At 34.9% G+C, this 23,400-nt stretch overlaps 4 protein-coding genes across 5 annotated transcripts; 2 read left to right on the top strand and 2 right to left on the bottom strand.

The window, feature by feature from the left end:
* The first annotated feature begins 530 nt into the window (after positions 1-530).
* On the top strand, positions 531-2,544 carry LOC143919560 (mitochondrial E3 ubiquitin protein ligase 1-like). Its single transcript, XM_077441937.1, has 5 exons — positions 531-731; positions 1,228-1,543; positions 1,614-1,887; positions 1,958-2,159; positions 2,228-2,544. Exons 1-5 carry the CDS (start codon positions 615-617, stop codon positions 2,345-2,347), a joined length of 1,029 nt encoding a protein of 342 aa, XP_077298063.1. The 5' UTR covers positions 531-614; the 3' UTR covers positions 2,348-2,544.
* On the bottom strand, positions 2,357-4,190 carry Ctu1 (Cytosolic thiouridylase subunit 1). The gene is made up of 4 exons (XM_077441938.1): positions 4,023-4,190; positions 3,052-3,591; positions 2,782-2,986; positions 2,357-2,710 (listed from the first exon to the last, which is right to left on the bottom strand). The coding sequence occupies exons 1-4, from the start codon at positions 4,068-4,070 to the stop codon at positions 2,499-2,501; spliced, it is 1,005 nt and encodes a 334-aa protein (XP_077298064.1). The 5' UTR covers positions 4,071-4,190; the 3' UTR covers positions 2,357-2,498.
* A 1,764-nt stretch (positions 4,191-5,954) lies between these two features.
* Positions 5,955-13,502, top strand: Git (ARF GTPase-activating protein GIT1). 2 transcript variants are annotated; one of them, XM_077441930.1, is made up of 12 exons: positions 5,955-6,144; positions 6,321-6,454; positions 7,917-8,029; positions 8,123-8,312; positions 8,400-8,530; positions 8,609-8,798; positions 8,938-9,010; positions 9,607-9,801; positions 9,886-10,025; positions 10,108-10,614; positions 12,349-12,594; positions 12,690-13,502. In XM_077441930.1, the coding sequence occupies exons 1-12, from the start codon at positions 6,087-6,089 to the stop codon at positions 12,897-12,899; spliced, it is 2,187 nt and encodes a 728-aa protein (XP_077298056.1). In that variant the 5' UTR covers positions 5,955-6,086; the 3' UTR covers positions 12,900-13,502. The 2 variants fall into 2 exon arrangements, with proteins under 2 accessions (XP_077298056.1, XP_077298058.1); XM_077441932.1 differs by lacking the exons at positions 12,349-12,594; positions 12,690-13,502 and adding an exon at positions 11,749-11,942.
* Positions 13,503-18,725: 5,223 nt separating this feature from the next.
* On the bottom strand, positions 18,726-19,986 carry LOC143920076 (dynein axonemal light chain 4). Its single transcript, XM_077442776.1, has 2 exons — positions 19,951-19,986; positions 18,726-18,974 (listed from the first exon to the last, which is right to left on the bottom strand). The coding sequence occupies exon 2, from the start codon at positions 18,963-18,965 to the stop codon at positions 18,726-18,728; it is 240 nt and encodes a 79-aa protein (XP_077298902.1). The 5' UTR covers positions 18,966-18,974; positions 19,951-19,986.
* Positions 19,987-23,400: the final 3,414 nt, after the last annotated feature.

Genomic DNA, 23,400 nt, shown 5'->3' on the forward strand with positions numbered 1-23,400 from the left:
TCCGGACGAATACTGGAGCTGGTTTCCAAGTATCGTCTGCAGCCAATCAGGCTCGAACTGATCGGTGTCTCGGTAGTGAAGAAGACGCCGAGAGTGAGAACTTGCTCACATAGCGGCGAGCGGGGCGGAAGTCGAGGCGAGAGTGAGCTGGATGCTTCGGTAACCTGACAACTCGTTCACAGAATTTCTGTTAACCGAGGACGCGCTCCAAGCGTTACGTATATGGCCATCTCTTTCACAAACCGTTACGAAACTGCATGTACATTGGGTAAACGGACTACTAGTCATATGTGAACTAGTCACAGGACAACCGGTCGCTCTAGATCGGTCACACGTGATCACCCGTCACACTAAAACTGATCACGAGAAAACTGGTCACACCCTAAAATCGGTCACGAGAAAACTGGTTGACCGATTTTAGGGTGTGACCAGTTTAAGTGTGATTTCACATTTGACTAGTAATCACCGAACCGTACATTGTAGCAAAAGCGCATCTTTAGACGGATTTTTAGTGGTGGTAATGAAATGTCGAGATCAATTTGAAGCACTGGCTACACTGGCGGGGCATGTGTCAAAGTGTAAGAGGAGAGAGTCGCGAGTGGATGTGAGCAGAGATGGATCAGTTCGGATGTATGATGGCCGAGCTGGTGGTGGCTTCGCTGGACGCCGTGGCTCTCGCCGTCTGCCTCCGACAACTCGTCAAGTGGAGACACACCCTCAACTCGCTCAACGTACGCACCCCAACCACAACCCCTATCCCCCGAATCCAATCGGCCAATAATAGTGACTCGACTGAAAACACGACGAGTGCCAAACTGCCGACTGTTGTATTTCAGGAATCGAGCAAGTTCAATGGTCTGTGCCGGTTGCCAACTATGTCCATTTATCTTGTGCTAAAGTGCCTGTGCAAACATAGCACTTTAACATAAGAGTTTGCGCAACCAAGTTTTCAGTGTTAGGCTTTTACCATCAATTCACCACTTTGTAGCCAGTCAGTCACCAAAACAAAGTCGCGTTTCTTTTTTTTTTATAAAGGCGAAACTATTGAAAGATGCACAATAAAAAAGGGTTATACATTAATTGAAAAATTTACTTCGAATACTTATTATATTTTAGTAAAAACATTAAACATACCTTTACACGAATAGAATACATGCTGTAGTAGCACTGGTTAAATACCATACGAGGAATTACTTTTGACTATATTAATTATTTTTGTTCATCCAGGATGCTCCTACGCTTGAACTTAGTGCAAATTTGAAAAAGCAGTTGAGTGAAGAACCAGACAACACTTTGAAGTATGTAGTACTTCGAGGCATAGTCAAGCCTCTCGGTAATGCGATAAAAAGCAACACCGACGAAAAAATAACAGGAGTGGTCCAAAAGCTAACAATTAAAGAACACGTCGTGGCCAGATCGTCGACAGGATTTTGGTCCGACGATGCGAGAACAGTATACGAAATGTACAATATAATGCCGTTTGTGATAACCGGAAATAAAATGGAAGTAGAAATTATAGATGCGCTCGAAGCCAAAATATTAGGTAATTCGAATAAATACTTACAAACCATCAACTGTAGTAGTACTTTTTTTATTAACTAATCCTGTTTCAGATATGGATCTTATCACTGATCGATTCGAACCGTTGATACCGAGTTTGTTGGATCACGTATGGGGTTATTTCACGGGATTCCGACAACGTGGTATGCAAACTACCGAAGAGATGCTCAGAGACGGCACATTGATAACAGCCATCGGAGAATTGACGGGGACGGACGGCGGTAGTTTGAAATTGCAACCGCCCAAAGATGGCGCTCCGCTCTTTCTTGTAACGTCAACAAAGGCGAGTCTTATTAAAAAAATTAAAGAATCTCAAGACTTGTTGCGGTAAATATTTAATCGAAGTTTTATCGTGAAACATTGTCACATCACATTGAATAAAATCAATCTCTTTTAGAATACTCGCTGTAGTGTTCGGATCCATAGCGATAGCGTTATCTAGCCATATGATCTACAAATATATGAAGAGCAAGAGGAAGAAGTTGGAGGAAGAAGCTTTAAAGAAGCGTTTAGCGGACTCGAGACGTCAGCGTAAAACAAAAGATACAAATCTTAGAGAAGAACAACTATGCATAGTTTGTTCCGATAATCCTAAAGAGGTAACACGTCGATTCATATTCTGTAATTATAAATGAGTCGTAGTATTTTCACATTATTTTTGTTTCAGATCATCCTCTTACCTTGTGGACACGTGTCATTGTGCGAAAACTGTTCCGACAATATCACGGATAAATGTCCAGTGTGCCGTGTAAAAATAGAGTCAAAAGCCTTAGCTTTCATAACATAGTAAATGAAAGATTATGTACATATAATATATTCTGTTATGATATTGGTAAAGAAAGAAAACCTTTTAACATATTAAAACATTTGTGAAATGTCTCTATTATATAATAATAGATAAGTATTAAAAACGTGTATAAAGTTGTTGTATAATTTTATTAAATAGTGTTGTCGTGGTTAACCGCTGCATATTCTTCTAACATTCGTTTTGCTTTTGAACTTTTACCAATGCCTAATCTCGGCAAACCTTTATTTAATCCTTCTAATAATACGCATGCTTTACACACCGCTTGAGACGATACAAACTGACATCTTTCACATTTATTTCTTTCGGGCAGTTTAATACTTTCTTTAATGGACAACTTTTCACCTAAAATAAAACAAATTCAAATAGACAATTGTTTCAAATAAATATTTTCAAATAAACACAGGTATACGAACCTGAATGAAGAATATCCATGATAGCCGAGGGTCTAATTTTTTCCAAATCTTTCAGCAATGTTCGGGCGTGTCCTCGATATGCATTCGGCGCATAAACGCATTCCGTAGAAAAGTAAACCAACTTCTTAAAATACGCATACATGACGATTTCTTTTTCGTACGAGTACTTCAGAGGCTTTACTCTCGGTATTCCATCGTCTCCACCCTACAAAAGAATAATAAATGTTATTTTTATGTTTGATTGTATGTAATATGTGATATGTTATGTACTGTTATTATGGATGTGCATCTTTGAAGTCTGGCTATGTCCCCTCTTAAAATATTCATCAAAACAGTCTCGGCTATGTCGTCGGCGTTGTGGCCCGTAGCAACACGATCTACTTTCAGCATAGATGCGCCACGATCTAAAGCTTGTCTTCTGAAGACACCGCAAAATGTGCAGTTGTTCTTCTTGCCGATCTGGGCGACTATCTCGTCCATCGTCCAGCCGTATAATTCTTTGTAGGATAAAACTTTCAATGGCATTTCGTAATCGTCTCTATTTTGTTTCACGGTTTCGAGACTGTCGTCTCTATATCCGGTTATTCCTTCGTCTATCGATAGCAAAACTAATTTCAATCCGTAGTTATATTTTTTGTTTAATAATCTTAAGACGTATGCTAGAACAGTTGAATCTTTTCCACCGGAAGCGGCGACGGCGACGAGGTCTCCTTTGTTGAACAATTGACCACTGGTGATGGTGTGGTGAACTTCGGTCTCAAATGCATCGAAAAAGCACGTTTTGCACAACGTATCACCAGTTTTGGGCCTCTGAAATTTTAATAATACATCATACAAAGGCAGTTTGAATGAAAATAGTGGGAATTTTATATAAAAATCAATTTGGATTTGACATTGAGATTTTTACCAAAGATTGAGATTGAGAGCTATACAAACATTTAATAAAAAGTCGATATTTTACTCGCAAGGAAAATATACAGTTAATGATAGTTTTTTGCTATTACATGGTGTCGACTGTAATTCGGAAAAAAAATTTTTTTCATACAAAAACTTTTTATTGGATTTCGAAATGAAATCAAATATGAAAAAATAGGTCATAGTATATTATTTTAATAAGAAGAAAAAAAGATGCATGATTTCGTCACTACATTAAGAATATAAGGTTATGTAGGAACAACACAAAAATTCACATTATTTCAAACACTAGTAGCGAAACGCATTTAAAAAAATGTTTAAATAACCTTAAGAATGGCATTGCTGCCGCAATTTCTCGAACACGGAACAACCATTTTTACAAGGCTCTTCTATATTTCACTTCGCTCATTACAATATAACTTTGACAACCATGTGACAGCTTTTGAATGCTGCCAGCAACATAAACTACATAGTATATTGCCCGTGTAAAAAATGTGATTTTATAATTAAAAAAATGCGATAGTCATATATATTGGTAAACGGACTACTAGTCAAATGTGAACCGGTTAAATTTTTCGTGACCAATTTTCGGGTGTGACCAGTTTTAGGGTTTGACCAGTTTTAGTGTGACGTGTGACCGATCTAGAGCGACCGATTGACCTGTGACCGGTTCACATTTGACTAGTAATCACCGAACCAGTCATATATATTAGCCAGCAGCATAGCTCGGTCACTAAGCGTCTGCTTAACACCGAGAGGCGTCGGGTTTGATCCCATGAGCTGACCTCGATTATATCTGTAGTGCTGCTGGTTTTCTAACGATGATAAAGAGTTGGCTTTGTCTCTTGTGACTTAGTCAGTTTGCAATATTGCATCAAAGCTTTTTATGCGAAAAATATAATAAGTCCTGCTAATAATCACTATTGTCAATTTAAATTATATTGTTGCGTGGACGTGTAGGGGAGTTTTCGAGATCGGAGTGAAAGGTGCAGCAGAAATGATAGAATTAGTTTATTGTTCTTAATCTGTCAGCCTGCCAGCTCCAAATGAAGCACGGAACAAAACCGCCCAATATTTATACCCAGCGTGTATTCTCAACACAAAGAGATTGTTGGTCGATGGGTCGCAAGACCTTATTGGTTATTGTATTGTTACGTACACCGCCGAGTAAGTGCAATTGGATTAGGCCGAGTAGCATCCCAGAGACTGTGTGACCGTTATAATTGGTTTCAAGGATTATCTCTAGACTAAGTGCAAGTAGGCTAAACAATGGCCACTGAATTGGCCGCGATTGGTCCCTTCTCAAAAGTGACCGGTACTGTGGGACTGAGTGTCGTGGTTCGGTGATTACTGGTCACAAATTACTCGTCATAAAGTCACTAAAATCTCTATAACGGAACATCTGGCAGCCGAAAAGTCCATCATACTAACGATAACTATCATAGTAACGAGAACTTGAGTGCCAAATATTGTGTATTCGCGATTTTCATGGCTAAAATTGTCTATGTGACCACCCCGATGTGACGAATAGTCCAATTACCGAGTGTCGTAAGAATACATATCCGGTTACATGCCTTAACAGTAGGGAAGTAACCGGACGTCGAAGATGCCTTGAACGACCGACCCGTTATAAAGGTCTTTTACTTGGATCCTCCACCCACCCCTATGCAACAATATGCAAGATATTGTTGCGTAGGGGTGGGTGGAGGATCCAAGTAAAAGGCCAATAGTCGTTTCACAGCATTTATTGATGATTAAGGAGATACACGCAGTGTCACTGCTAAGTCCAGAATGACCTGAGATCGCTTACGTACCGCCTTATAAGGGGTAGATCTCTCAGGACGTCTAATCTGTTTACCTACTGTATAGTCACGTATTCGGATATGTATTCCCACGGTATGAGAAGTGCAATCATTGTTTAGCTTTCATGCACTTAGCTTGTCGCTAATCCCTAAAACCACTTACACCGGTCTCACGGTATGCATTTAGTTAATCCGTTAACAGATATCCGTTACAGATAATCCTCGAACGGTCACACAGTCTCTGGGATTCTATTCGCTTAATCCGCGGCGTACGTAACAATATTTTAGAAAAATTTAAACTTTTTTGCATCACACTTTTTTGCATCACATATATTATTAAGTATTCCTAATGAATAGTCAGGCTTTACGCCCAAATTATGCATTGATGAGTTTTTATAGTTTTGAATATTTCAGAAAATGTTTTCGAATAATTAGAGCGCTGAAGTTGGTAGCAGCGTCAATTGACAGTTGTGTGGTGGGGCTGTGGTTTAGGTGCAGATTGCCGTCTCCGCTCGTAAAGTGTAATAAAGCGGAGAGTAGAGGAAAGGGGCTGAGGCTGAGGCTGTGCTGTGAGACTTCGCCCCCGCAATGTCTCGCTGCCGAGTCCGCGCCCCCACCGACATCTGTGCAGATTGCGGTGCTTCCGGTATTCACACACTCCTTATACGAACCGCCCACACACCCACACAAACCTTCATTACCATCGACACTACCACTCGCCGTACTATCACTGTCCTTAGGCTTTAATCAACATTCGAACACAAATTTAGATTTATATTTAGACTGTTTCCACTATACACTTTTATTACCCATCACTTGCAGATCCATCATGGGCTTCGATAAACAGAGGAATACTGTTGTGCATGGAGTGCTGCAGCGTCCATCGGAGCATGGGGCGACACATATCTCACGTCAAGTCGTTACACCAAGGAACTTGGCCGCCTTCTTTATTAGCCGTAACGTTTTATGAACTATATTAAGAAACATATATACATGTATAATGACGAATTTTTATTTGCTTGCTGCATTTGAAACTTGATGTACTTTTACCCAACGAAACAAACTCATATACATAATACGTTTGCAACTTTGTGAATGTTTTTGTACAATTAGTTAATGGCTCATTGTTACTACTCAACGATCAAAGAGGCGTTGAAAATCAGCCATTGTATGAAAAGTTGAGACTTCAAATAAGAGTATAGTTCAAAAACAATGGAATAAGAACCTTGACGTTCTTGATGAACACCTTCAAGTTCAATAACAGCTTATCGTTGTATTTACCAAATTCTATAATTATTTTTTTCATTGCTTTGTTCCTACATTTTATATATTAGTTCACTCGTAGCTTCCAACGTATTCTAGACCACCCTACCGGTGTTTTATATATTGCTATATAAAACTTCCCTTACAGCGAGGCGTTTACAAGCATTTTGAAATGTGTCCAAGGCAACGTAATTGAAAACTTTCAATGTAATGAATCATTAGGAATATCCTTATCTATGTACGTGTTATGGGTTTGATACAACTTAGTAACTCCCACCACTCGCCTGAGATATCGTATTTCCGCTATCTAGACTATAAATTAGGATAACATCGAGTTGATTTTAAAATTGACAATTCCAGTTTGTAGATCTAACTTTTATATATGCCAGTTACTCCCTTTTGATAACACTGAGCAACAGAAAAATTGCGTAGACTATTCAATCGTTACTAAATTTAACCCATTGGATTCGAATATGAACAATGATTGTTGTTGCTTTCTTCTCGTTTCTGAGATATGAGCGTTCAATAAAATGCGAAATTTTTACTCGATACTTACAAAGTCTCTTTCGAAATTATATATTAGATTATACGTATTTTAAAGCAATAAAAAAACACCTGACTATTGATTCCAATACTCACTTTTGGCACAGTGATACTAGATTTTGAGTTAAAGACTGCACAAGCCAAAAATCTGTTAAAATTGCTCATTGTTTTCAACGCTCATATCCATAGAAGTAGAATGCATAGAATCGCCCTCAGCCTTCAAAAATGTTGCTACAAAATCTCTGCACGGCAGATTTTGTTCATTGTTTGCTAAACTTCGTCTCTCTCTCACTCTTGTCTCTTTTCTGACTTTCCGTCCCTCTTCGATGGCTCGCTTTTAGACGATACTTTTATTAACAATGACCATTCTATGCATTCTACTTCTATGCTCATATCTCATAAACGAGAAGAAACCAAGATTCAGTGGGTCAAACTTAGTAAAGATTGATCAGTAATAAGGCTGTAAAAGATTCCCAATACCATCACTATTATTAATTATATCGTTGGAATTTTGTAGGTTTGCTTTTATATTGCAGAAAAATATACCATTACATTTAAAAATTTTATACTACGAATAAAATATCGGCTATATTTTCAACTATTCATTCACAGATGATTAACGCGTTGACGACTCAAAACGTGAACGGCATTTGGGAGCATTCACTTCTTGATCCGACTGCTTCGAAACACTTGCGGCGTAAACCGCAACCGAAAGATTCGCTCAAGTACGGATAATCACCGTTGATGATATCTATTATGTATATATACGTATGTACGTCACCATCGCATCATATTCTGACGTGATTGTCTCATTGCAGTTCTGTAAAGTCAGACTTCATTCAAGCCAAACATCGAAAGTTGGCGTATGTCTTCAGACCGAGGAGGGACGACGTGCCTTGCAACGCCACCGAACTCAGCAGACAGCTACACTCCAGCGTGAGAAGCTCGAATTTAGACACGTCGCTTAGATTATTAGTTCAAGGGGCCGATCCCAATTATTTCAATCACGTATGTTCGTGTTTTAATATCGCATTTGTTGTATGTACATATGTGTGTGATATGCATTGTTTAATTTGTTTGCTGCATTATTTTCAGGAGAAAGGAACTAGTTGTTTGCATGTTGCTTGTCGCACGGGAAATGTGTACCAAGCGGAATTGTTAGTAGCGTGGGGAGCCGATCCGAACGCCAAAGACTTGTCGGGAAATACTCCGGCTTCGTCTGCCAGGTGTGATTCTATAATAGTTTGCAGATTTTTTCGTGTTTTGAGGCGAGATAGTGATAAGAATTGTTTGTGTGTTTGCAGATTAGGAGGACATTTCGAATTAGCCGATAGAATGGTAGAACTAGTTTATGAAGTTACAGACCGCTTGTCGTATCATTTGTGTAATAAAAAGCCAGACCATTTAAACGGACAGCATTATATAGGCTTCGATAAGATTGAATCACATGAAATGACCGACGTTGCAAAAGCGGCCAGAGGAAAACTGCAATTGGTAAGTGATACTTTTATTCGCATAATGTTTGATGTCGCATATCATTTGTGGGACTTACTAATTGTTATGACTTGCGAGAGAGAAGCGCCAAAAGAGAAGCTAAGTTCACACATTATAAAACTATCCTATTTTGTTTTAGTTACCTAATCATTTGTTTGAAGAATTAATTATGGACATTTACGACGAAGTTGATCGTCGAGAATGTGAAGCAGGTATTGTATATGGTTTTAAGCTTCTCTTCTTTATTTATTTATATTTATAATTATAATATAAAATTTATATTTTACCCCTGACTGAGCGACACCTATGATATTAAACTTATACTTTTGTATATTTTGTAAATACATATAAACTCATTCAATGACATCCGCAGTACATACGCTTAAAAAGTATTTTTTTTAATTAAATAAGAAAATATTGGATACGGTTGAGAACCCCTGACATATAAAATAATCCAATGAAATCTGCGATATATACATATAATACAATAAAAAGTTACTTTTTCCATTAAAATACGAAAATTTTCGATACGGTTGAGGACTTTTGAACATTCTGGTAATGAACCAATCGTCGCGTGAAGATTTTGTCGGGTGTACATTTTGGCAGTGAACCAATTGTCGGGTACATTGTGTCGTTGAACTTTTTGGAATTGAACCAATTGTCGCGTCCCCATCCAAGTCTGACCAGCAGCATTGCAGAAATACTCGGAATACATTCTCTTCAATCGAGGTCAACCCAGGGCTCGAACCCGGGAACATCTCGGTGGTTACCATTAATTTGACTTAATTTGACTTTTCTTTTTTAATAGTTTGGGTCACTAGTGCTATGGGATTGGAGAGATTCGGTGTTGCTTTCCTACCGGTGAATCCCGCTTTGAGCGCTCCAAGAAATCAAGGAAGGCAAAAATTGGCAAGACTTTCCGCTTCGGAAATGGCCGCTCTGCTAAGAGACATTCTTATGGATGCTTCACGGAGACAACATATTGCAACCTTAAAACCCAATTGTAAGCTCTTTATTAGCTTCCCTCTTTTTTACTTAGTTACATATAATAGTTAGTATGCAATGATGAATTTTGTACTTATTTCAGCCATGTCATCTCTTTCACAAAAAGGGCATACAAAATTGAATTATCTTAAACAAATGACGCATTTATCAGACGATGAGCCGCTTTACGACTCCGTAGCTTCTGACGATGACTATGCGGCACTAGTCCCGTCAATGTCAAAGGTTTCTTGTTAATTTATTACTATATGTACATTAAATTTATGTTTCTTAAACTCACATTAAGTTATATTGAATTCGATTTCAGGAAAATAAAGATCCATCTTCGCCCAAAATGGGCGAGACCGTGTCCAAACACTATGAAGCAAATATGCCTTTAAACGATTCATTTCCAATGCAAAACATTGCAAATGTCAACAACGAGCATCAAAACAATATTTCGAGCGGACTGAATGTGCGAGAGATAGAACAGTTGTTCAAACAAATCAATATGAAGGATTCCACCATCGAAGAGCTGAAGTCCGAATTGAAACAACTACAGAGTGTGGTGGAGAATTTGAAGATTGAGAATGTCCTTTTGAAGAATAGCGCCGATAAAAGAAGCAGCGTGGTGTCTAGTAATTCTCCGCCCACTCGAGACATGAGCTCTCCGCAGATATGCAGTCCAAAGATGGAGAAAGAGAACAACGGCGAGTATCACAGTGACGATTTGTTGCTCGAAGTCCGCACGCTGGGCAGATCTAACCAAAGACCGAATAGCATGTACGAGGCTAGAGAACGTCCCAAATTCAATTGGAATGTTACCAAACAGCAAGTGAGAACGATTTTTATTTAATATGGTATGTAATTTAAGTCAGCAGCATAGCTTGGTGGTCGCGTTAATGATAACCACCGAGAGGTAGCCGGGTTCGATTCCGTTGGTTGACCTCGATTGAAAATAATCTATTCCGAGTATTTCTGTAGTGCTGCTGGCCAGACTTGGATATTTGTGACTCCAAATCGATCGTTTCCTATCAGAGTTTGCTAATTTATTTGATTTCATTGTTGATACGGTTCCTCGTTGCATTGCCTAAAACCATCCTACCTACTATCTATCACCAATATTTGAATATTGGTGATAAATAGTAGGTAGCGTGGACTAGTGGTTAGCATATTTTGTTTCGAGAAGGTGGTCACGGGTTCGAGTCCCACTGTTGGTCAAACTTTGGTTTGTGACTGCAGGTCGGTCGTTTCCTTTCATAGTTTACCAATTTTTTTGATTTTCATTGAAACGGTTCCCGTAAATTGGCATTTCCTTTCCAATCTTTCTTGAAAATCTCAAGTTATTCAGCGTCTTGAGGTTCGCTAATTTCTATAATAAAATGCTACAAAAATTTCTCCGTAGATGTCACTGTAAGGATGATGTTTGTATAAATTCGCATTGTATAAAAATGCTTAATACATTATTGTATTGTATCTGTATTAGTACACTCATCGCTTTGGAGTGATCTCTAAAAGCGAGTGTACATGTTCGATTGAAATAAAATATGCTTTCAAATTTATATATGTTCAAGTTTAACCGTTTGCCCGCGTCTTCTATGGAAGCTTTGCGCGACAAGTCTGTAGCGCGGCTGTCTTCCATAGAATTTCTGAACTTTGCACGGGATTTTGAGCCTTATATGCGCCTATTTCAACTGTTTTAAGGTTCAAAATTAGTTGAATATATTACTGAGAGTTGAATGCCATCTATTCAATTTGCTTAAAATGAATATATACCAGTCAAAATTAGTTTTTTATGGAACCACACTGAAACCTCGTTTATGTGACGTCAGGTCTGTATGAAGAATGATTATTTGCCAATTAAGCCAAAACTACGAGGTCTATTATGTATTTTATTGTTTAAAATAATACTTTATGTGTTAATTAACATATCTGGTTACTTGAGTAAATATTAAAATCCGTATTTAAGGTCGAAAACTCGATTGCCAAATTCGCGAAAAAGGTGCTGTGTACATGGTTGTTCGCTATATTTATTGCCGCGGGCAAAGGGTTAATACCATAGATGTCGCTCAAGGGCAACACAAAAATGGCATCATGGAAAAAATATAAAATTGAGATCATCGGCTATGCGCATGTGTTATATTATAATAAACAACATGATTGAAAACCGAACGTGTTTGGTCTTCACCTCACTCGCCACATCCCAACCGTGGTCCTGGACAGCGGTATCTACCAGGATTCACATCCTTATCCTCTTTCTCAGCCATAGCCCATACATCAGCCTCTCGTTCAATACCAACCCAACATATATGCATAAAGTATATTTTTCACTTCACTAGATAGTTAATTATACGTATTTTAAAGCAATAAAAAATTACAATCAATAGAAAAAACTTCTGATTATCGATTCCGATACTCACTTTTGTCACAGCAATACTAGATTTTGAGTTAGTGAGAGTTGGAGTTAACGAAAATCAACTTAGTAGAGATGATAAGTTCCGCTCCGCTCTGGTATTTTTGTGTTGCTCATTATAATCGGTGGTATAAATTTGTACGATTTATATTTCAGTTGAAATCCATCGACGCCAACAAGCAGACTATAAAGGAAGTATCTTCAAGCAAGGAAACGTCAGCTGATTCGTCCGTGGCGTTGCCGACTCCGAGCGAAGTCCACAAACACTCGGAAGTCGTAACAAAGGGGATTCAAGAGTTGTGGTCTGCGGCACAAGAGCCTTCGCTCAACGGCTACACTTTCGAACCGAAGGCCAAAAAAATAGCATCGGCTGTGGATGAACTGGTGTTGATTTTCCCCAAGGTAAGTTGATTCTCGTTCATTGTATTCAATGTCGTTTTTTCAGCATGATCTTTTTTGTACATTATTAACACTGTTGTTAACAATTTATATTTTAGAAATGCGATGAGAGTGTGTCGTCGGTTCTGTGTCAGTTGTCGTCGTCTTGCAAGAGTTTGGTTATTGTGTGTTCCAGGTGGAATGTGGATAGTGAGGTCGTAGAGGTGGACGTTTCCATTGATAAAATACGTTCGGCTGCGTACGAACTCGCCAAAGCAACGAAAACGCTCGTGTCTAAGTTTCCACTCGACTCTACCGACAATTCATAATTTCGTTCCATCGTATACGTACTATCAACAAAACCACAATAGAAATATTTGTATTAATACGATAGTCAACTAATAGACTGATTTTTATGTGATGTTTGTTATACTGATGTATTAAATCGCTGTATTAAAAATAATCACCACACATTAATATAAAATGGGTATGCGAAGAAGACTGTTCACCGTGGCCTTCCGGACGTTGCTTGCTTTTCAATAATTCAATACATTTTATATATTATCATCGATGGTTTCATTTGTAAAAAAATATATACATACATATGGGGTGTGTTAAAAAATAATACATATTACATTTCCCATACATGTGTGCTTATTTTGACTGTACGAGTCTCGGAAGTCGGCTTATATTTTTTAAATTATTATTAAACTTGTTTTAAGAAAGAGCCAGATCTATTTGATACGATCAATAAAATATCCACAACTTCAAATTGCGTACATCTTCATTTACATTGAGTTTTAGTTGTTATCAAATATGTATATTATTATAAGTATTAATAAAAGTGTACTTATCTGTAATATTGTTAACGTTCTACTTTGTACTATAATTTGGATCAACTGGTTCTTTTGATTTGTACTCTTTACAAATTGAAAAAAATTATATTGACCATCACTCGAGCATCTTTTTTTGAATGCTTTCGATCTTTTTGACTTGAAAATAGCTTTTATTTCATCATATTTTATAAAAAAAACACTTCGTATGTATGTACATATATATTATATTAAATATGTAATATTATAATATTATCTACTAAGGTTTATTCATACTAGCACATCACGCACCGGCAACGTCATGTAACCAGCAGTACGAAAAGTATTCTTTGGTACATTTTATATGGACACATTCATGTCTAACGTGGTGTAGACTTAACAGCAGTAGCCGACAAAATCTATTCGTACTATACAGCAGTACATGTCACCATAACGTATCAAGCAAAACCGGTTTTCTTCGGCTAATATGGAAATATTCACGCACGACGTGACGTCATAGTAGCGAGTGCACGCATACCAACGAAAGTGCGCATGCGCACATGAATATTTGCGAAAACGCAAGCAATATTGCGCCGTATCGTCGCCTTCTGTAATGTAAATGTAAGTCTATTTTTCCTTGCACTCGGCCGAAACTTGCATAGACGTGGCGAAACGTGCTTTGCTGTATATAGTATGAATAGAAACTGTCGTTTATGTGAGTGCTGTAGCCGTGAATTTCTGGATAGTATGAATAGACCTTTATTAGTTTGCTTCCGTTTCCATTTATAATGGCAAATATCGCTCATTGTCTTTGGTGTGTTAAACATAGCTTTACAAATGTTAAAACAGTGCCAACGATGTAGTTTATAGTGACTCACACCACTGTTGTAGTCGATGAATGATTTTATCGTTGTAAAAAAACATAACTGTTACAAAAGGTGCATATTAAATATATCAGTACAAATATGTAGTTACTTGTCATTTTATATTCAAATGAATTGTATTAATCGCATTTATTAATGTTTAATATATATATATATATATATATATATATATATATATATATATATATATATATATATATATATATATATATATATATATATATATATACATATATATATATATATATATATATATATATATATATATATATATATATATATATATATATATATATATATATATATGTATTATGGAATTGTAACACAAATTAAATTATACATTTTACGTATCTGCTTGTTGTAATATTGTTGATTTATACACGTTGAAATGAATCATTTTTATTACCAATATGTAAATTTGTTCTGAGAGTATCAGTATTTTGATGGTGAGCTAAATTTGCATTTGTGTATTTTTATCATATGAATGTTATTCAAAGTGCCAAAAATATAAATTCTATATAGTGTTGATGGTTATCAAAAAAAAAAAAACAATGTATTGAACGTGCTGTTGGCTTTAAAAGATTTTTATTATTATTTTTTCTTATTAGAATCTCTTATGTAGGATTATATAGTTTAGGAAATGTTAAATTGACAGCTAATCGCTTTTGATTTTTCCTTTGAATGATCGTTGTTTTGTTAACCTTTAAGTATTACTAGTTGGTATATTACAAATTTCACTGTCAAATCTTAAAAAAAAATACTGTACGCATTTGAATACGGTCACAAAATATATATATATACGTACATATTTGTTATATTTAAATTATGGTACTCGTTACACACACACACACTTTTTTAATGATAGGATGTAAATAAAGTCTTCCGATGAGTGGATCGATTTAATTATTTAATCTAAAACTGTTAAGTTAAGTTTTTATTATTATTATAATATTAACATCAATGATCTTACTGACTCGCAATGGTGGAAGATTAATTGTTTAAATAGTGAATGTTGATTTAATTACAGAATGTAACAAATTGTTCTATTTAATTAGATCGTATCGCTTAACATTTATACTGTATTTTTATACTATCTGAAAGTTTAGTGGTGAATGAAATATGTATGTATGAATTACAATATAATAAGATGTATTAATGCGTTAGAAATATATTTTTAACCAAAAAAAATATCGCATTTTTATTTAATACATTTTCATTTTTATTATTATTATTATATACCTCCTTTACGTTTGACTTACGATTACAATTCAGGAAAAAGTTTGCCTCTTATCCGATCGTTTTCATACTTTGCTATATTGCTCATCTTGGTCATCAATATAAGTAAATGGATCCTCCGCCATTACGATGGTGCAAAAATATCGTGTAAGACGCGTTTGAAATCTGCCCGGCGAGATAGTCGTTGACGTTTGTCCACCGTTTGTTTATTAGTTTTAAACATAGATGGCGGTAGTAAAATAAAATTATTGGTATTTTTATTCAAAATAATAATTTTATATACAAATTATAGAAGAGGTATGTTTTTAAAAAACTTTTTTTATTGTTACTACGTACATAAAAAAAGTAAAAACATATTTATTAAATAGTATCGTATTAAAAATAAATGGTAGTAAAAGGGCTACAAAGTGCGATACTTGAAGTCATCAATGTAGTATTAACGTATGTGCAAAACCAAAATAACGTATGTGCAGCAGAATAGACTAGTGGTTAGCATATAATGCTTTGAACAAAGTGGTCACTTGTTCAAATCCTACTGGTTTCTGCTGGCCAGACTTTGGATTTGTGACTCCACATCGGTCGTTTCCTATCAGAGCCTGTCAATTTATCTGATTTTCATTGAAACGACTCCTACAAATTGGCAACCTTACCCATTTCGTCGCAAATCTCGAGTTTTCAGGGATCTCGGATTTCGCTGAATTGTTTAAAATGCTGCAAATATACATATTTATTGTTAATTGATATGAATTTACTTTGGGTGACCGTGAAAAAGTCGAAAATAATCGTTTATCATGCATACATATGAAAAACGGTTAGTATATATATATCAGTGGCGTGCGGTAAAACTCTCTCTCCCCCCGTTGTACATCCTCACTTAATTTGCGCGTGCAGGATACAACAGGAACAGGCTTTTCCTTCGGTATCCTGCGCGCGCACATTAAACAAGGCTGTATGACAAAAAGAGAGATAATTTCACCGCATGCCACTGATATATATATATATTATACATACATATATACATACATAGTACCGTGCACCCTTTTTTTTATATTTCGACTTAAAAGGGCTGTACACCCGAAACCTTAATTTTGTTGCCGTTCCTTTCTTCGATATATGTATATATTGAGTGAATGCGACAATATATATATATAGTCGCATTCACTACGGACCAGATAATACGTACATATTTTAAATCAGCAAAATCGAGGTTTCGTATTCTCCTATTTTCTCCTCCAAAACTGGACCAATTTTTAAAAAAATTTCATCATCGGTATGAGAAAGATATTTTCTGTGCAACTATGCGCGTATTTTTTTTTAAATCGACCGTTAAGAGGGCTGTACACCCGAAACCTTAATTTTGTTACCGTTCCTTTCTTCGATATATATATATATATTGAGTGTATGTATATATTGAGTGAATGCGACAGTTTCGCTTCGACCAGATAATACGTACATATTTTAAATCGACAAAATCGAGGTTTCGTATTCTCCTATTTTCTCCTCCAAAACTGGACCAATTTTTAAAAAAATTTCATCATCGGTATGAGAAAGATATTTTCTGTGCAACTATGCGCGTATTTTTTTTAAAATCGACCGTTAAATAAGCATACTGGACTCTTTTCGTGGGTGTAAAGAAGAGGCGATTTTATAGATGTTTGGCGGCTCCTAGCTCCTATAAAAAATAACTAATCAAAAAAATAAAACGATAGATGCATCCCAATGGTGGATATCCATAGCATATTAAAAAATAATTTCTCTAGTGCCATAATTGAGGAAGGGAGAAGTGTAATACGTTTGTATGGACAAGGCGCTGGTGTCCAGCCCTCTTAAGATCTTTCGATTTTCGATCTTTGCCTTCCGATATTTGTTTTTTCGACCTTTTCACTTTCGGTGCCGCGAGGTAGACCCATTTACTTTGTATAATATTATCTATGTATCAAATGTACAATGTTTCTGGCCAGGGAGGCGCATTGGGGTCACCTGTTAGGCCTTCCTGGTATAAATAAAAAAATAAATGAATAAATAAAATAAAATTAGATTTACCTCAATTGTTTTAAACTGGGTCGGTAAGTTTTTGAAACTATTCCCCTACTTGTCAGTTGTAGCGTTTTATCAACAATGAAAGATCTCATATGTTACTTCGTTACCTGTGGAAATTGTTCGCAAAGTATGCGTGATGAGGAAACGTGGTTGAATTCCACCAAATGATGTCGTCAGTTTTAATCAAAGACATGTGTAGAATGTCGGTGTTTTAAGCCACCAGGTGAATGTTTGCATTAATGAAAAAACATTTATTGTATTAATTTATTTTATATAATTCATATTGACTGGCAAATCATTATAATAAATTCTCATTTATGGATATAAATAGTACATAAACGATAGCGTCGAACATCACTTACACATTCTCACATATACAATTATATTTTTTTGTATAATAATAGTACACAATATATACATATAGAAAACATTTAATCAGTCATGTCATTAAGCTGCATTTAATTCATGGAAAGGCACTGTTATAGCTCGTTATTAGTATTTTAAAATGATTTTACAATTTGATTATTTTTTTAAGCACATACACACATACAGAACAATATGAGTTTGACAGCGTTATACAAAACATTCAACACTCTATAAGTTGGTTATACTTTTAAATAAAAATATTAGATATATTTGATATAAAAATATATAGCATTCTTTCACATACATTTGATATTTTTTATTTACCATACGAATATATCCAAGTCATCGCATTTAATTGAATCAACTCAGACTTGCTTGACGACCATAAATAAAATAAGATACAATTTGAGCTAATTGTCATACAAATAAAAGTTGATCGCCTACGTGAAATCTACGTACATTTCTCAACGGCAATCATTCAACATACATTAGTCTAAATTGTTACATATCAAATGTATGTACATATGTAATGTGTGGTGCGTATGCACAAATTCGTTTTCAATTAAAAAAATTCGTTTACATGTATATTTTATAGCATAATCTTTGGTTATATGTATATCGTATATATAGTATAGTTAAAACAAAAAAAAAATAACATAATTCAATTTACGTTTGGTTTTATTCAACATACGGAAATAAACCACTCGGTAAAATTTGTACTGTTCATCACCTGTTTTGAGTTTAATACTGGTTTTTAAAATTCGATTGTAAATAAATATATTAATAATCATTATGATATCAACGGCAAACATAAGATTCACGAACATTTCCAAATGCAAATGGCCTGATTGCCACCGAAGAACATATATAATATGTTTTTCACCTCGTAAGACACCTCAAATCCGTAGCCTTCGCCCACCACAACGTGGAAACTGGGTCCAAATTTTTTATCCATAGTTTCTTTGATCATCTTGGCTGCGTGCTCGTTATTACTGGCAAACTTTTCACAAGCCGTTACACTCAACTCCGTAGCTTCCAATCGCATCTCTTCCGGCATATCGGAATGCTGAAATAATAATTCATAGATTTCGTTCATTAAAAAAAGAACAATAGTATTTATTTATTTATTTATATAGCAAACTGCTAATGCATATAATACAAAATAACAACTAAAATTATAAATCACCTTCCACAAAGGTATCCATTAAAACCCTTCAAGAAAGCATCAATGTTATTAGCACTTCTAATGCTTTCAGGAAGGGCATTATACATTTAAGCACCTTTGTTAAGGATTGTAATAAATAGGTTTTTGAGCTCTTTTTCCTATTATGCTGTAGATTAACATTAGAATAATATAATACTATGATTACTAACCAAATTAAATTAAATTGTAAAATAGAAAATGATCAGTAGATCAGTAGCTATTAAAATAGATATAAGATGTATTGTGAACATAATTTCGTTATAATAAAAAGCATTTAAAAATCAAAAAATCAAAAAAACACCTCTTGCAGTTTTAGCTTTCTTAACTCTACCTATAATTAATTTATTCATATTTCTCGTTTTATAATTATGTATTTTTTTTATTTTTAAATGCTTTTTATTATACATCTTATATCTATTTTAATAGTTACTGATCTACTGATCATTTTCTATTTTACAATTTAATTTAATTTGGTTACTAATCATAGTATTATATTATTCTAATGTTAATCTACAGCATTATAGGAAAAAGAAGAATAATTATGTGTATCTCTATTCATAACTATATGATTATTAAAATATTTGGTTAATAGATTTTTATCTAGCTTATATATAAATTTTAAAGTGCTTAATTTAAGACTATTTCTAATGTACAATTTCTAATGTATGTCATAATATAATTCATTAAAAAATAATAATTAAAAAATTTCATTATTGACCTATTTTGAAACAGTGTGTATTATTACATTATAATGAATTACGCACACTTTCGTCATTGATGTTTCGTTTCGTATATACATAGATATGTAAATAAGAAAATGTATAAATTGATTTCTCACCCTCACTAATGGATATGTGTAGACAATTTTCTCCTTTTGAACGGGCTCGTTTTCAGTCATGGTGAGTCAGTTTTCAATCGAGAAAATATGGAAAAACCAAAGAAAAACGACGAGCGACGACATGAGCGCCGTTCACCGGAACGCGGCGAATTGATTTTTTGTTCATTGTTTGGAGAAACCAAATATAAATCTCCCCTCGCACATTCACTCTGTATACACACAACCATGTATAAGTACGCTAGTAAGCAACACGCCATTACAGCCGATAGTGTGTTGAGTATTTCAATATATAAACAAAACACGTCCAGAAAAATACAGTGTATGCACAATTTCAAGCAATTCGCTGGTTATAACTGAATTTTCTTTAAAAATATTGATCGGATTGTGCTGTCATCAGAGAAATGTAATATTAATAGAAGCGACTGCAGGTGTTCTTTTGTTGTCAAGTGACATTCTGTCCATGGACAGATCTAAATAATTTGATTTTATCGGATATATCGGACATTGGGGTTTACCTGTTAGGTTTTTCTGGTATATATATATATATATATATATATATATATATATATATATATATATATATATATATATATATATATATATATATATATATATATATATGTATACATCAGTGGCGGCTCGTCCATATGGGCTGCGGGTCTGCAGTCCCCCCCAGTACAGTACAAATGCATGCTATTTTTGTCGTTTACATAGGCTGCGGGCTGCAGACCTCCCAATATAGTACATATGCATGCTATTTTTGTTTTCATCTGATCACCGGTTTGGTTAACGAGCTACTACAGCCTGATTTATCTCTGCAGCCCCACCACTATGAATTTTCACGAGCCGCTACTGATATACATACATATAAACAGAGAAATATTATTAATAGAAGTGACTTTAGGTGTTATTTTGTTGTCAAGTGACATTCTGTACACGGACAGATCTAAATAATTCGATTTTATCGGATATATCGGACATTGGGGTTTACCTGTTGGGCTTTTCTGGTATATATATACATATATATAAACAGAGAAATTTAATATTAATAGAAGTGGCTTTAGCCGTCATATTGTGTTGTCAAGTGACGATTGTCCACAGACAATCCTAAATAATTTTAGCATCAGTCGTATTTGACGCTTGGTGGTCGACGTATGTCCGATAAAAACTTCTCTGTTTGTTTATATTACTCGCAAGATGGGCAAGCATCGGTAAAAATTGCACAATACATTCAAAAACACACAATAAACAAAATGGGATATATTTTTATAAGTAAATTTATCCGATTGTATTCCGTGCGATGTAGCGTATTTATAGAGACGTACCGCGTAAAATTGACAACATTTATTTATTCGCAAGGGCCCCTCTATTTTTATTACATCTCTCTGGCTGTCATTGAGATATCGACTTGAACCTTTGAACATGCAATTTATTTATATATTATATATGTATATGTATGTATCGTTCACGCATCAATCATATATGTATATGTAATTTTCGTTTGTGTCATTTTTAGTTGTCTCTATTAGAATAAATAATTTATGGGTGTGTGAGGTACTTTATGTAGCATTAATGGCAGCCTTCGAAATTCGAGAGGGAACTCAAGCGCGACTCAAATATACATACAGAAGAATTAGATAATACTGTGAAAACGTTTTTGCGAATTACAGGAATCGACATTCGATTTTTTGTGGAAAAAAATTAAAGAGACACGTAAAGAATTATAGTGAGTAATTTTATAAGTCGTGACTTGGTGAAGGTTTGTTTGAAGCAATTGAAAAAAATGGTTAACAATGTAATCTATGTTGAAACTTGATTCTTTTCGTTTTATTTATCTATTATTTTTTTTAAATATTATAATCGCAACGTTTCTTAACCAGAGAAATGTAATAATAATAGAAGGGCCCTTACGAATAAATAATTGTTGTCAATATTACGCGGTACGTCTCTATAAATACGCTACAACGTACGGAATACAATCGGATCAATTTACTTATAAAAATGTATCCCATGTTGTTTATTGTGTGTTTTTGAAGGCATTATGCAATTTTTACCGATGCTTGCTCATCTTGCGAGTAATATAAACAAACAGAGAAGTTTTTATCGGACATACGTCGAGCACCAAGTATCAAATACGACTGATATTAAATTATTTAGGATTGTCTGTGGACAATCGTCACTTGACAATAATATGACGCTTAAAGCCACTTCTATTAATATAATAACATTTCTCTGTTCTTAACTCTTTGAATGCCGTCCAACGCCGATCGGCGTTTTGCCAACAAGTCCAAGGGCCTGAAAAACGTCGATAGGCGTTGAATTTTGAGCATGTACAAAGTAAACAAGAACACTACCCGATAAGCCTTTCCAGGTAGCATTGAAAAAAAAAATGCATTGAACATTGGTCGTGTAATCCGTGTCATTCGTTTGTCGACGTTTATAAAGACTGGTTTACACCGGAATATCTCAATTTATATCCATAGCAGAATTACCCGATGGAAATACCTAATTTCTAAGTATTTTAGATTGTGGCTTGGCATTTAGATTGTGAGCATTACATTTTAACAACAATGAAAAATATGGAACTAGTTTTGGAAAAATACATTAATTAATAGACTTTTTTCGTTTATTTTATATTGTTGTAAGATATATTAGGGAGTCTAAGCACACCTTTAAACTCGAAATCCTCGGTGGTAGTTATCTAGGGTTTTTTTGGATTAGCTACAATTTTTATACCTGCTATCTATTGGATTTTTTTAAAATAATTCTAGTTGGAAATGTTGGCGAAAGTTTCAGCGTGCCAGGCTTTCAATAGAAAAGACGTCAGCATTCGAATGGTTAAGAAGTTGAATATGCATTTACTATCTGCTGAAATCGTATGAAAATTGTGTTGCAGAATGATAATGAACCAATCTGTTAGTATTTTTTTCGATTTGTACATATGTAAAATTGTAGGTTCGATTTGTACAAATGTAAAAAAAAATTGTTTTGCAGTAAATCTATACTTTTGTTATTGAAATGTTCATATTTATAGTAGAAATATGTAGGTTTTAAGTACTATGTAAAACAATGAGAATGAGAATGACCACACGCTTATTTGCAACGTAAAATAAACACGGTTGACAAACATCGAATATATTATAGATAGAGAATAACTTGCTCATTGAGGTGTACATTTGTTAATCGGACTCAAACCACCAGTTGATTTGCTATTAAATGTTACACATACGCTGTGAATTGTGATAATTATGTGTTACACATACGCTGTGAATGTAATCATAGTTTTTTACGCGAGTTAAACGTTTATAATCTATTTGTAAGTGTAATATTTAGCGCTCCGCTCTAGAGTGTATTCGATCGTTTGCTAGCAGGTTTAAAAATATGAGATCGATTTCTAGCAAGAAGTTATTTATGTAGTTACGAGCTAAGCAGTTCGATCACAAGTAATTA

Source organism: Arctopsyche grandis, chromosome 12, assembly GCF_051622035.1.
Source record: "Arctopsyche grandis isolate Sample6627 chromosome 12, ASM5162203v2, whole genome shotgun sequence".
Lineage (NCBI taxonomy): Eukaryota > Metazoa > Arthropoda > Insecta > Trichoptera > Hydropsychidae > Arctopsyche > Arctopsyche grandis.